A 13,417-nucleotide genomic window follows, 5' to 3' on the forward strand; every position below is an offset into this window, starting at 1 on the left:
TCTAGGAAGAAAAGGGACCAGGCTGTTCTCAGGCATCATTGGCCACGAGTTGGCTCAACCAGAGGCCCAATCAAAACTAAACAGGAAGTAGGCTCTGTTCACCCAACAAGAGGATGGACTTTGCTAAGGCCAGTCCAGGGTGTTAAAACCCACACCCAAATCACAGAGCAACACTCCAAGTTTCAAAAACACCAAGGTGTGCCCCTGAGACTGGTATCATTGGTCTCAGGGGCTCCTCAATTTCAGACAAAACTGAGAACCAGTATTTTACACCAGGTGGGTGTCTGCAACTTTCCACCACCCACACCTGAACACCAGGGCCAAAGGCCTGAGGGACACCTTAAAGTACCTGACTAGATCCCAGCCAATGACATGATTGACTCCCAGTCCCACCAGTCCCAGGACTGGGGTCTTTATTCCCATATGAAAGATGACAAAATCCAGGCCCAAGGGAATCACTAGTAGATTCTAGACCAAAACTAGCTCTCAATTTGGTTATGACAAGCCCTGTCAGATGTGTAGGGCAGGAACCACTGGCCTGTTGTACAGAACCCAGGACAGAAGACCCCATGGGTGACACAGAATGGAATGCTGGGTAGAGGTCCTAAGGAAGATGCCCACTCTTCCGTCACCTCCCTGGACAAACCAGCCACAGGGACACCAGTTACTGCTCCAGTCAATGAAAGGGAAACTTTATTGAGGCCCCAGGGCCATGGGGCTTGGGCAGGAGGCTGCCCTGTGGGGAAAGGAGGAGGGACCCGTGGAAGGGCCTTATTTGACCTTCTTCTTGGGGCGCAGGTTGTTGGTGTGGCCGCACTTCTTCTTACGGCAGTTGACAGCACGGGGGTGCAGGCGAGCATAACATCTGCACAGGGACAGGAAGGGCTGGTGAGGGCATACCCTGACCTGGCCAGGCTCCCCGCCCCCTAAGCATCTGGGCAAACATACTTGCGGCAGATCATCTTGTCGCAGTTGTATTTCTGGGCGAGCTGACGGAGGGAAGGCTCGATGATGCCACCTCGCAGACGAAGCACCAGGTGCAGGGTGGACTCTGTGGGAGAGAGCCAGAGAGACAAGACTGAGTCCAGCACCTCCGTGACAGGGCAGGGACCCCCAGACCAGTGTTTCTCAACTGTGATGGGGACACCACATCAGCATCCTCTGAATATTCTACATGCAGATACACTGGCCCAGCCAGGCCTGCTGTACAGAACCTCCATCTCAGCATTTACCCCAAGTCCCAGGGCAGTCAAGCCTAAAATATGCCAATTGTGGTGTTCATCTGGGTTTCCCAGCACACAAACAATTTCTAAGTGATGCAAGTAAGATAAGGAAGTCTTGTTACTCCGACAAGTGACAATAATTTTCTTTATAGCAGTGACAAAAATTTCCATTATCACATTTTTAAACAAAACACAAGTCATTAAAAAAAAGTAAATGAACATGAGAAACTAATGCATATGGAAAACACAGGTAAATATCAAATGCCTTCCAATAACAAAACATAGTTATAAACCAGGACTGCCCTGCCCTAAGGACTGCACCACCCACCACCCACTCCACAGAGGCCATCAATGCTACATCCTGGGACCTGGAGCTCACAGGGCTCTGTCCAGCGACCCCACCCCTGGTACCTTTCTGAATGTTGTAATCAGAAAGAGTGCGGCCATCCTCCAGCTGTTTGCCCGCAAATATCAGACGCTGCTGGTCAGGTGGGATGCCTGAGGGGAGAGAGAGAAAGCTCAGTCACTGAGACTCTGCCAAGCATGTTACTGGCTAAGACAATGCCTCCCTACAGGGTGCTCCGGCACCACCCCAATGTCTCAAAAAAGGCAAACTGAGGTGGAGAACAATTTTTCTTCCCAAGATCACACAGAAGTATGGGCAGACCTAAGGTCTGTACAAACCTAGCACTATCCTCCAAAGGACAAAGGCTCTACTGGGCCCCAGGGGCTCCCAGTAGCTAGACAGAATCTCCAGACCCAGCCCAACTCACCCTCTTTGTCTTGGATTTTGGCTTTGACATTCTCGATGGTGTCACTGGGCTCGACCTCAAGGGTGATGGTCTTCCCTGTCAGGGTCTTCACAAAGATCTGCATCTCTGCGTCTGCTGGGGGGAAGGGAGAATGGGATGAAGTGGTAAGTGTTGCATGCCTACGTGGCACAAGCTCAAGTGCTGGCCAGGCCTAGCCCCCGAATGCTAGCTCTACGCTTGCACTGACCCCCAACGCCTGTCTTCCCACACACCCTGGCCTGCAGCCTAAACATGTCCTGTAACTAAAGACTATTAATACATTTTCTTCATCCTGGACTGTTGCACAAGTGTTCACGGAAACAAGGGCTGTGATTATGTCCCTCAGGCTTAGCAGAGGAGGAACTCATTTATGTTTGCTACTGGAATGTTAACAACCTTGGGGCACCATTTATGCCAGGTACATCTTCCCTGCGCACGGGCCTATCCTCCCCCGCCCCAGCAAGCTCCTGGTCTACTACACAGGCTGCCCTTGCTGCCAGCCTGGATGAGAATCCTAGCTCAATAGCCACCGGCCCGACAACACACACACACTCTTTGCTCTCAAAGCCCCTCTCCTAACTCCAAGCTAGAACAACCAACACCCTTAGCTCCCTTCCCAATTACGACAAACTCTCCAGACCCCACTTCGTGCATTTGCTCCAACCCACAAACAATAATGCCTACCACTCTGTATCTACCAACTGTGTGCCATGTACTTGTTTACAACCCTAACTCACTTAAAAATAAATTAGAAAAAAATGTAGAAAACAGACCTAGAAAAAGGAGGCGGGTACCAAAACCCAGCTCCAGAAACTTAATACTATTAAAGAAACTGGCGCAGTGACTAGGACAAAGTTAACGCTACATGCTTAATATCCCTCCTCCCATTAACTCGGATCGGCCCAGGAGGACCCATTCCCGCCCCGAAGCCTCATAAAGTCGCTAGGGCCGGCGGAGAAGGGCAGGCCCCTTTCCAAAGCCGCGTTCACCTCCTGGGCCCTGGTCTGGGCTCGGAGTCTCGGCCTCACGTGCCCCGCTCCGCCTCCCGCCAAAACTAACCCACACCGGCAGGCTCAGGCCCACCCCCTCCGCCGCCCAGTCCCCAGCAGCACCCACCCCTCGCCCAGCGCCACCCGCACGGCCGCTACCACCGACCAGCTCGGTCGCCCCGCTGAAGAGAAAGAGGGCAGCGGAACCGGAAACCGCCAATTCGCCGCAGAGAGCGCTTGCGCACGGAGCATACCTACGTCACAATCCGCGCCGCGAGACGGGCACCGCCCCCCGGCCTGCCACCATCTTAGGTGCTGGCAAAGGAGGCCGCTGTGCATGTGGGGAGCACCGCCCACTCGCTTCCGGGTGTCGGTCCCGCCCACCGGATCACGTGAGGGGCGAGCCCCACCTTTCCAGGTGTTCCGGGGGTCACTGTATCTGCGTCACTGCCGACGGCTGGCACTTAGCGGCCGTTCTGGGAATACTTGAACAGAATAGATAAGACTGTTTTCTGCTAAAGCAAAGGCATTAAGCAGAGTGCCTGCGGGTCAAGAAGTAGGGGTTGGGGCTGAGAGCCACCTAACACCCAGAGTCGATTAGAAAGCTCTCTGGCCGCTGTGCACAGGTTGATTTCAAGGCAGCATGTACTGGAGCAGGGAGAGCGGGTGGGACTGGTGCATTCGCCCAGGAAAAGGTGGTGGGACCCAGTGTGTTGGGACCGAGACTCATGGGAAAGTGCCGGGCGGGGAGGAATGAGAAGTTATTAATACCTATGAGTTTGGCGAGGTACTGCTTTATTTCCTTGAATGTTTCCCAGCGCTACTATGTACCAAGCAAAAGCAGATACTTTCAATCCGAGATGCCTTTAACAATGTAATTTCTAAGTGCTCCAAAGAGGAGGCATCTGTGAGAGCGTGTCTGATGGAGAATGGGACCCCTATGGGAGTGTGGCTCTCTGAGGAGTTCAACCTGGAGCTGCAGTCTGGAGGAGGAATTATTCAAGGAGGTATGGGAACGGTGTTGTGAGCAGCGGGAACAGCATGTGCAAGGGTGGTGACGGGGGGGGGGGGGGTGTTGTTGCAGCTGCCGCCATGGGGACTCCCACCAAGAGCAGCCACATTTCTAGCTCAATGGTGCCTGGCTGTCTGCACCCCACTCCAGCATAGCCCTAAGCCCCATGTCCAGCATTTGTTCACCTTCTTTTTTGTTTTTACCTGGAGCCACGCCCAAGGAGCCTTGAGCAAGTGGACTCCATTTGTTCACCTTCTGGGCTGCTTAGCCCAGGGTGATTAGAAAGCCACAGCTAGATGTCCTCTTCCCTTTTCAGTAATGGAGTCTTTTTATTGATACTTCCCAACAGCATCTGTAAACATCGGGTACAAAAATATTCCATTAAACTCTTTTCCAAGGTGGCTCGGCTTGCTCCGTGGAGACCCTGGGCCTCAGGTTCCACACCTCTGTTGCCACAAACACAGGCCTCAGGAGACTCAGGGCTGGATGGATGGTCAACCTCCATCTAGAGCCTTCTACCTGTCTCAGAAACCTCCTCGAAACACCAATTGGAGAAAGTATTCAATACTTCTGTTGAAGGTAGGGGCCAGGAAACCAGAGTTAGTGGGTGCAGGAGTGGGCTGGGGTGAACTCAGACGTGACAGTGCTTGTTCACCTCAAGGAGGTCCTAACCAGGAGGCAGGAGACATCTGGCTCTGGTCTCTGGGGACCTCTGTATTATTATTAAGAGCAGACCTCAGGCCTGACTTTAGAAAAGTTCCCTTGTACCCAGCTGGGGTAGGCATGCCCTGGCATGACAGAGGGGTCTGCAAAAGAGAGATGTTCTGAGGGATGAAAGAACTGGAATTAAAGACCCCCAGGAATTCCACACTCCTTGGAAGGGGAGCCCTGTTCCCCCAGGAGCCCTAAGTTGACAGAACAGGGTGGCAAAGCTGATGATCGTGAGGCCACCTCAGACACCTGGGGAAGGTCACCACTGCTCTGAGACCCCTTGAGGCACCAGACAGCAGGGCTACTCGCCCAGCATTTCCTCGTCATCTGTCTGGCTGCGGCCATTGACAGCAGGGGAGCTGGGCCGGACGTGGGAGAGGTCCTCAAAGCCAGGGCTGAGGGAGGGTGAGACGGTGTCAGGGCTGGTGTCACATGAGCCCGTGCTCTGTTCCGAGGTGGCAATGGTGGTCGTGGTGCTGGGTGGGATGGGGTCTTCATCCTCATCCTCCAGGAGGGATGCCTCTGGGATATCTGGGAGGAGAAACAGGAGTTGGTTCAGTCACCTTGTCAGGCACTGTGATAGAGCACTTATTGTGAATGTGACCCCGGACAGCTCCCCCCGCCCCATGGGGCCATGACTCGCCCATTTTACAGAGGAGGAAATGGAGGCTTAGGGAGGTGAGAGGCCTCCCTTCAAAGTGAGGTGAGGACAGGACATAGGCTCTGGGGTTGGGCTAACATGGGCTCTGGCTGTGAGCCTGACTCTGTCATCTCTCCCCACCACTGTGTCACCTGGGCCAGGCACCTCAGCTCCCTGCTCTTATTGTAAACTGTGGTTGTCAGCAGCCCTGGATGGTCAGCTGTTGGCCCATTAGACAGATGGAGTAAACTGAGGCTCAGTGTACGAAACCCTTTGAGGTGGCGGCAACACGGAGTGATAATCTAGAGCGCACTCAAGTTCTCTAGCCAGAAACCTGAGATCCCACCTGCCCTTTCTGGCTGTGCGTTCTCTGACACAGGCATTTCCTCTGTGGGTCTCAGTTTCCCCCTCTGTGAAATAGGGACACTCACAGTCCTTACTTTACAGGTGGCTGTAACGGCCTGGCTCATAGGGGTATGTGACACACACTGGGACAAGGTTTGTCATCATTCTTGTCCACATTCCCCTGTGAAACCTCCCCCCAGGCAATGGACCCTGGTCCTCATGTCTGCTCCGCAGCCTGCTGAGAAGACCAGGCCTGCCCCCGACCCACCCTGCCCCCTGTCCCAGACCTCCCCGGATCCACTGCCCTCCAGGGCGTGGTCTCAATGTCAACCTGTGAGGTGGCCTTCCAGAAGCCAGCCCTGGACTGAGGGTGCTGACATCTCAGGCACAGAGGACAGACATGGGGTGCAGGAGCCCTGGGTGACACTTACGGCTGAAGGCCTCCGGGTGCTGCCTCGCCAGCTTCCCTTTCAGTGTCCTGTGGGGAAGGGAAGGCTCGTGGGGCTGAACCTGCTAAGTGGACAGGCTGGGCCTGATGCTGGCCAGGAACCCTTGCTGCTGGCTCTGGGTAAGGTGGAGAGGGGCAGGAACCTCCCCTCTCTCAAGGAGACCCAGGTGCTCAGCCCAGCAGTCAGGGCTCTGACAGCTTCCCCACCCTCAGCAGACCTCCCACCTCAGGGTGGGCACCAACCACCCAGCTGTCCCAGAGCCTGGGCACTGGCTGTGCCTTCTCCCTACAAGGCCCTTCTCACATCTCAGTTCCTCTACCTGGACAGCCTTCTTATTTTAGAGACAGGGTCTCACTCTGCTGCCCAGGCTAAAGTGCAGTGGTGTGATCACTGCTCACTGCAACCTCTGACTCCCAGGCTCAAGTAATCCTCCCGAGTAGCTGGGACTACAAGGCATGTGCCACCACACCTGGCTAATTTTTATATTTTTTGTAGAGATGGGGTCTCACTACGTTGCCCAGGCAACTCCTGAGCTCAAATGATCCTCCCACCTTGGCCTCCGAAAGGGCTGGGATTATAGGCACCACACCCAGCCCAAGACCACCTTTGAGGAATCTTCCACACCCTTTTCTCAGCAGTCACTCCTCTGGGCAACCTGTCCCAGAATTGTCCCTCCAGTGAGGCCCAGTGAACACTCAGGAGGAGGCAGGACTGCTGGCTAAGGGGTCGCAGCACCCACTCTCCAAACACCAAATTCTGGCACTCAGTAAACTGAAGCTCACAGACAATGTTTGCTTCCTTTTTTTTAACTTTGTATTTTTAAGAGACAGGGTCTCACTGTGTTGCCCAGGCTGGTCTCAAACTCCTGACCTCAAGGGATCCTCCCGCCTTAGCCTCCCAAGTTGCTGGAATTACAGGGGTGAGCCACCACACCTGGCTACTTCCTTTTTTAAAATGGGATGATTTTTGTCCAGGTGCAGTGGCTCACCCCTGTAATCCCAGCTACTTCAGAGGCTGAGGCGGGAGGATCCCTTGAGGTCAGGAGTTGAAGATCAGCCTGGGCAACATAACAAGACCTCGTCTCTACAAAAAAAAATTAAAAATTAGCCAGGCTTGCTAGTGCACGCCTGTAGTCCCAGCTACTTGGGAGGCTAAAGGGGGAGGACTGCTCACTTGAGCCCAGGAGTTCAAGGTTACAGTGAGCTAAGATCATGCCACTGTACTCTAGCCTGGGCAACACAGTGACACCATGTCTCTTAAAAAAAAAAAAAAAAAAGGTCTGATTTTTGTCTTTTTCTAAAGTAATGCAGCTGTGTTTACAAAGAATGGCAAAGAGGTTTTTGGAACACCATCTTTCACCCTTGACCTCAGCCAGCCAGTCTCCTCCAAAAGGACCCCCACAGCTAGTTTCCTGCCCACCACTCGAGGGATGCATTCATCTCCCTCATCGTCTTTCTCGGTGATGGGGACACACACCACTGGCTACCAACCCTTGGGGTTCCTGCTTCCCCCACTTCCAAATACCATGCCTGGGCAGCTGGCCTGGGGAAGTGCCCCAGAAAAGATGCACCTTTATAATAGATTTATAAAGGATTTAACCAGCCTGTCTCGTGGTTTCTGCACTGAGCTCAATAAAACGTGTTTTCCTCAATCTTTGGCACCTGCTCCCCAAGTCTGCCAGAGGATACAGTTGTCCCCTGTGATAGAGGAAGTGGCACAGTCTGGCGGGAATACTGAGTCGGTCTGGGCCCAGGTGCACTGGCTGCGGCTGTTACTGGGGGCAGTAAGGATATGAACAGCTCTAGGTGGTGCCTGGACGTCGTCTTTCCTCGTCTGCACAGAAACCACAGTGGCAAGGGCCCACAAAAACTGGCAAATCTCACTGGCCTCTTGAGCGGAGAGCTGGCTGGGGGATCACTGTCCACTGTCTACTGTTTCCTGCCTTTTCTGGTACATGTCCAGCGTTATATTACATTTTTGAAAAATAAAGAAATAAAATTTAAATTCAAAAATTTCAATATTTTTATCCCAGGGTTGGGATCTTCTTGGACACTTAAGTGCGCAATGAAGCCTCGTAAAACAGACGAGCAGAATCTCCCCTTTGCCCAGTTACGGGGAGGAAACCCAGGCTCAGGCAGGGAGGTGGCGGCAGAGGTCAGCTGTGGCTGCAGGGTGGGGGCTGGGGAGGGGCTGAATGCCCACCTGATGCGGCGGAAGATGCTGTCCAGGTCCCGTTTCATCTCCACCAGGGTCCTCGTGTGGTGCAGGAAGCGCTCGCTCATCTGCTGCAGGCGGGCACTGGACAGGTTGTTGAAGTTCAGCAGCATCTCATTGGTCTTCTCAAAGCGGTCCAGCCTGGTGGCAGAGAGGGCACGAGCTCCTCCACCCAGCCTCCGGGGCCTTGCCTGTTTCACAGCCTTCGCATAGGCCATTCCCTTGTCCACCAGAGTTCTACCTGCTGTTTGAGCCACCTGGCGAACTCCTATTTAACCTTCAAGACCCTACTCAAGTGTGTCCTTTCCATGTAGCCTTCTCTACCCACTCCCGCCAGCAGACTCTGCTCCCCTTTTGACTCCACTAGCTCCAGGTGGTTCCTCTGGCCCCGCCCTGACACCACAGGGCCAGGAAGGTCTGGGTCTGCTTTTGTCTCCCTTCAGTGTGGGAGTTGCCCAGGGCCAGGTCTGAATCTGACTACAGAACTAGAAGAGAGATGGGTATTGCTGAGACCCGGAAACACTACAGGTCTGTGCGAAAAGGTGAGGGAATCAGGTCTGTGTCGTGTTGTCAATAGAGAGTGGGAAGAGCCTTTGGCTTAAACATATAAAAAATGAAGCACAGGAGGCTGTGCTTCCACTCCAAAGTGCTAACACCCTTCCTTCCCCAGCCAGCAGGATGGATTAGGGTGAGGCCCCAGCAGCCACAGTGCCGAGCCCCAGTGAGGGCACAGGGCATTCACAGACTCAAAAGACGCCAGGCACTACGTAGACACAGCCTGGGCTCTGGGAGGCCAGGCTTCAACAGGAAGTCAGCCCACCAGCTCCTTAAAACCCCCTGTGGCCCCTTCTGGTCCCTCAACTCTCCCCGCCCCAGGCCTTGGGACAGGAGCCCCCGCGGCCCCCACCAAGCCATCCGCAGCTGCAAACCCTTCCCAAAGCCCTGCTTCCTGTGCCAAGGCCTCGCCTCCAGGCCAGAAAGGAATTTACTTTGGAGCCAGAGGCAGATTTGCTCATTTCCTTCATTTTATCACCAGTGTGGGCCTGGGCTAGGGGCGGGCAGGACAAGAATGTTGGCCAGCAAGTGGATTCCTTCCCACGCCCGGGGCCCCCGGCCACCACTCACATGTTCTTCTGGGCCAGGATGATGGCGTTGACATCGTCTGTATTCACCATGTTCAGGATGCGGCTGCAGAAGACCCTCGAGGCCGAGTCCAGGGGGTCCATCTCTTCCTCCTCCTCCGCTGCCTGAAACAGGTCGGAAGACAGTCTTTGGTGTGCACTACTGGGGAAGGTGGGACCAAGAGGCCAAGCTGGGAGCCCTAAGGGCTGGGGTCTGACCCAACTGTGGCCTTCTACAGTGGGGATGTATGACTGTGGCTCAGTCATGCCACCTCAGTGTCATGTTTGCCATCCTGGGAACTTGGAGGCGTTGGGAAAACTATAGATGGTTGTATTTGTAAACTGTACTCAATCACACTAGAATCCCATCACCCCCCAAGGCCACGGGCACCTCTTACCTGCATAGATCTGCCAACCTTCTCCCCCCTCCCTCTGCCTTTGCACCTGATGTCCCCACAAGCAGAATGTGCATGGCTAAGGTCTTCAAAGATTATCCCCACTTCGGTCACTCTCATCACTTCACCTTGTTTTAACGGCTTCACTGGGTCATGTCTTTGTGCAATTATCCCAGTTAGCAGGTGACCCGTTTCCTGTTGCCCTCAGGACATCAGCTCCAGGAAAGCAGAGGCATGTCTGTCTCCAGAGCCCAGCTCAGAACATGGGTCACAGCAAGGGATCAGCAAAACTTGTTTTGGGGAGGCTAACAGAACTTTTCAAACTCAGCTCTGACACTAGAATTTTATTAGCAAATTAAAGCCAAGAATTTCAGGCACTCACAGCCAGGCTGTGGGCCCCAGCAACCCAGATGGCTCTGCGGTTCCCAGTTTCCCTGGCACACAGAGGACCATCCTAGTGGGCAGAGCCTTCCCAGACCATGCAGGGGACGGGGGGCGGCATAGCACTGACCCTCCTGGGGAGTTCAGGAAAAATCTGGCATCCTGATTATAGCTTGGCTCTGGGGCCCACATATTTAATGGCGAACAGAAAGGCCTATTTGCAATTGGTTAAGATTCATACACTGGATCAGGAAAGGCTTCAGATCCCACTTAATCTACCCTCCCACTTACTGAGCACCTACTATATGCTAAACAAAGCATGAAACTCGTACACTGAGAATTGTTATCTTTTTTTTTTCTTTCTTTCTTTTTTTTTTTGAGACAGGGCCTCATTCTGTTGCCCAGGCTGGAGTGTAGTAGCATCATCATAGCTCACTGCAGTCTTAAACTCCTGGGCTCAAGTGATCTTCCTGCCTCAGTCTCCTGAGTAGCTGGGACTACAGGTGCATGCCACCACACCCAGTGATTTCTTTTCTTATAATTTTTTTAAAGAAAAAAGGTCTTGGTATGTTGCCCAGAGTGGTCGCAAACAATCCTCTGGCCTTGACCTCCCAAAGTGCTGGGATTACAGGCATGAGCCACATCGCCTGGCCCATCCTTATTTACAGATGAGAAAACTGAGGCTCAGAGAGACTGAGGAATTGGGCCACAGTCTCATGGCTAGTGAAGCTGAGTCAACACAAAGGCCCATAGTCTGCAGGTTCCACTGAAGTGTGAATCTGTGGGGGTGTAGTAACCACCTGAAACAGTACAGCTACTTCTTACAAGAGCTGATTTCTGCCTGACTTCTGATTTTTTCCCAGGCAAAAAGTGCCAATAGGGATTTTTTTTAAATGGGAAATTGCCTCATTTACAAACGTTAGCAATTAATACTTTTTTCTAAAACACCATGGAGGCCAAGAGTATCCATTTGTGCCCTGAATCTGCCAGTGGTCTGCAGCTCCTGCGTGCCTTCTAGAAACAAGCTGCCACACCTGGTGAAACCCCCTAATCACCATGTTTATTTATTTATTTTTGAGACAGAGTCTCACTCTGTTGCCCAGGCTAGAGTGAGTGCCGTGGCGTCAGCCTAGCTCACAGCAACCTCAAACTCCTGGGTGCAAGCGATCCTCCTGCCTCAGCCTCCCAAGTAGCTGGGACTACAGGCATGCACCACCATGCCCGGCTAATTTTTTCTATATATTTTTAGTTGTCTAGCTAATTTCTTTCGGTTTTTTTAGTAGAGACGGGGTCTCGCTCCTGCTCAGACTGGTCTTGAACTCCTGAGCTTAAATAATCCACCTGGCTCGGCCTCCCAGAGTGCTAGGATTACAGGCGTGAGCCACCACACCCAGCCATCACCACATTTATTGAACTCCTATTACATGCCAGGCAGGGACACCCATAATCTCCACCTTCCCAAAGAAACATGATCTTGTACAAACCAGACACTTGGACTCAAAGGGCAGAATTACGCGGAGGGGGAGGCCCACAGCTGGTGCCTGCGAGGCACAGTATTTGGACCTTCAGGGATACAGTTGTTCTTCAGAGCAGGACTTTCCTGTCTCTGGCTCCCAGATGTGAGGGCTGAGGGGTTCACTTCACCCCCCCAGCTGCCTCTCTCAAGAAGCCTTCCCTAGGCTGGGTGTGGTGGCTCATGCCTGTAATCCTAGCACTCTGGGAGGCTGAGGCGGGAGGATTGCTCAAGGTCAGGAGTTTGAGACCAGCCTGAGCAAGAGCAAGACCCCATCTCTACTAAAAATAGAAAGAAATTAGCTGGACAATTAAAAATATATAGAAAAAATTGGCCAGGCATGGTGGTGCATGCCTGTAGTCCCAGCTACTTGGGAGGCTGAGGCAAGAGGGTTGCTTGAGCCCAGAAGTTTGAGGTTGCTGTGAGCTAGGCTGACGGCACTCACTCTAGCCTGGGCAACAGAGCAAGACGCTGTCTCAAAAAAAAAAAAAAAAAAAAAAGAAGCCTTCCCTGACTACTGCCAGTCTGGCCCACATATAGATTGAAACTGACCCAGCAAGGGCTCTGATCCCTGCTCCAAATAAATACATTTATGGGTGAAACACTCAGAGACTCCTGGCTTTGAGGATCTGATAAAAAATAAATAAATAAAAGCACTCAGAGAGGGAGGCTGTGTGACCTTGGGAGTCACTTGACCTCTCTGAATCAGTCTTCTCATCCATAAAATAGGATTAAGGAAAAATCCAGGTCTCACAATGCAGTCTGTGGGAACTGAAACTAACACTGATAGAGAGTGGAGCTTGGAGTAGGCTGTTTCTCCAAGAGGAGTGTGAAGAGGTCCCAGGACAGGGCCCAGGAATCAGCATTTTAAGGCGCTCTCATGTACTTCCAAGAATATAACATAAGCATACACCTGTATACCACTTCCTTTAATCCTCAATCACCGCTACGAGGCAAACACTATCATCTCCAAGGGAAACTGAGGCTCACTGGGGCGGGCTCAGTTGCCCAAGGTCACACGGCCAGAAGAAAAGCGCCACGGTTCTACTCAGGTCATTTAACAGAATTTAACTCGGCGACCCAAGCTCGGAAAAACTCCTGAGTTGTAAGGAACTCAACTATCCCCTCAAGCTCTGCCACTTCAACGGGGGAAAACTAAAGCACAAACAGGACAACGCCCGGCTACAGATTACACGGCACAACCTGAACACAGGCGACCTCAATCCCTAGCCCCCGGATCCGGATGCGGCCCTTGGCACCGCCCGTGAATCCATTGCGCAGACGGGGAAACTGAGGCCTGTGCGCAGCATGAGTGCCCAGATGTGGCCAGCGGCGCGCCCACCCCACGGCAACCCCGGGGCCGCGCCGGACCCGGCCCAGTTTCCCCGGGGCCCCGGCATCCCCAGCCCCACCCCAAACTCGGCCCCGGCGTCGGTGGCAGCGGCACCTGCACATCTGGCGGCCTTGCTCGCGCTTCCGGGATGGCGCCCGCGCCTGCCGCGACGTCAACACGCACCGGGCGTGAGAACGCGAGTAGCAGCGTCGTACGCTGGGGCCAACCTGCGTGTGAGGAAGCGCGGCAGGAAGGGGCGGGGATTAATGAATAGCCAATCAAACAGTCCTTCTTGCGCCT

General features: G+C 53.3%; 2 protein-coding genes across 5 annotated transcripts; both read right to left on the reverse strand.

Moving 5' to 3' along the window:
- Window positions 1–664: 664 nt before the first annotated feature.
- Window positions 665–3,255, reverse strand: UBA52 (ubiquitin A-52 residue ribosomal protein fusion product 1). Of its 4 annotated transcripts, none has more exons than XM_045552455.1 (5): window positions 3,170–3,255; window positions 1,997–2,110; window positions 1,635–1,721; window positions 949–1,051; window positions 665–865 (listed from the first exon to the last, which is right to left on the reverse strand). In XM_045552455.1, exons 2-5 carry the CDS (start codon window positions 2,097–2,099, stop codon window positions 772–774), a joined length of 387 nt encoding a protein of 128 aa, XP_045408411.1. In that variant the 5' UTR covers window positions 2,100–2,110; window positions 3,170–3,255; the 3' UTR covers window positions 665–771. The 4 variants fall into 4 exon arrangements, with proteins under 4 accessions (XP_045408411.1, XP_045408420.1, XP_045408426.1 ...); XM_045552464.1 differs by having other exon boundaries at window positions 1,997–2,107; window positions 3,170–3,245; XM_045552470.1 differs by having other exon boundaries at window positions 1,997–2,107; window positions 3,131–3,228.
- Window positions 3,256–4,319: 1,064 nt separating this feature from the next.
- On the reverse strand, window positions 4,320–13,377 carry KXD1 (KxDL motif containing 1). The gene is made up of 5 exons (XM_045552444.1): window positions 13,232–13,377; window positions 9,500–9,621; window positions 8,363–8,515; window positions 6,143–6,189; window positions 4,320–5,257 (listed from the first exon to the last, which is right to left on the reverse strand). Exons 2-5 carry the CDS (start codon window positions 9,598–9,600, stop codon window positions 5,028–5,030), a joined length of 531 nt encoding a protein of 176 aa, XP_045408400.1. The 5' UTR covers window positions 9,601–9,621; window positions 13,232–13,377; the 3' UTR covers window positions 4,320–5,027.
- Window positions 13,378–13,417: the final 40 nt, after the last annotated feature.

The sequence above is a fragment of the Lemur catta genome, chromosome 1, assembly GCF_020740605.2.
Source record: "Lemur catta isolate mLemCat1 chromosome 1, mLemCat1.pri, whole genome shotgun sequence".
NCBI classification, from domain to species: Eukaryota; Metazoa; Chordata; class Mammalia; order Primates; family Lemuridae; genus Lemur; species Lemur catta.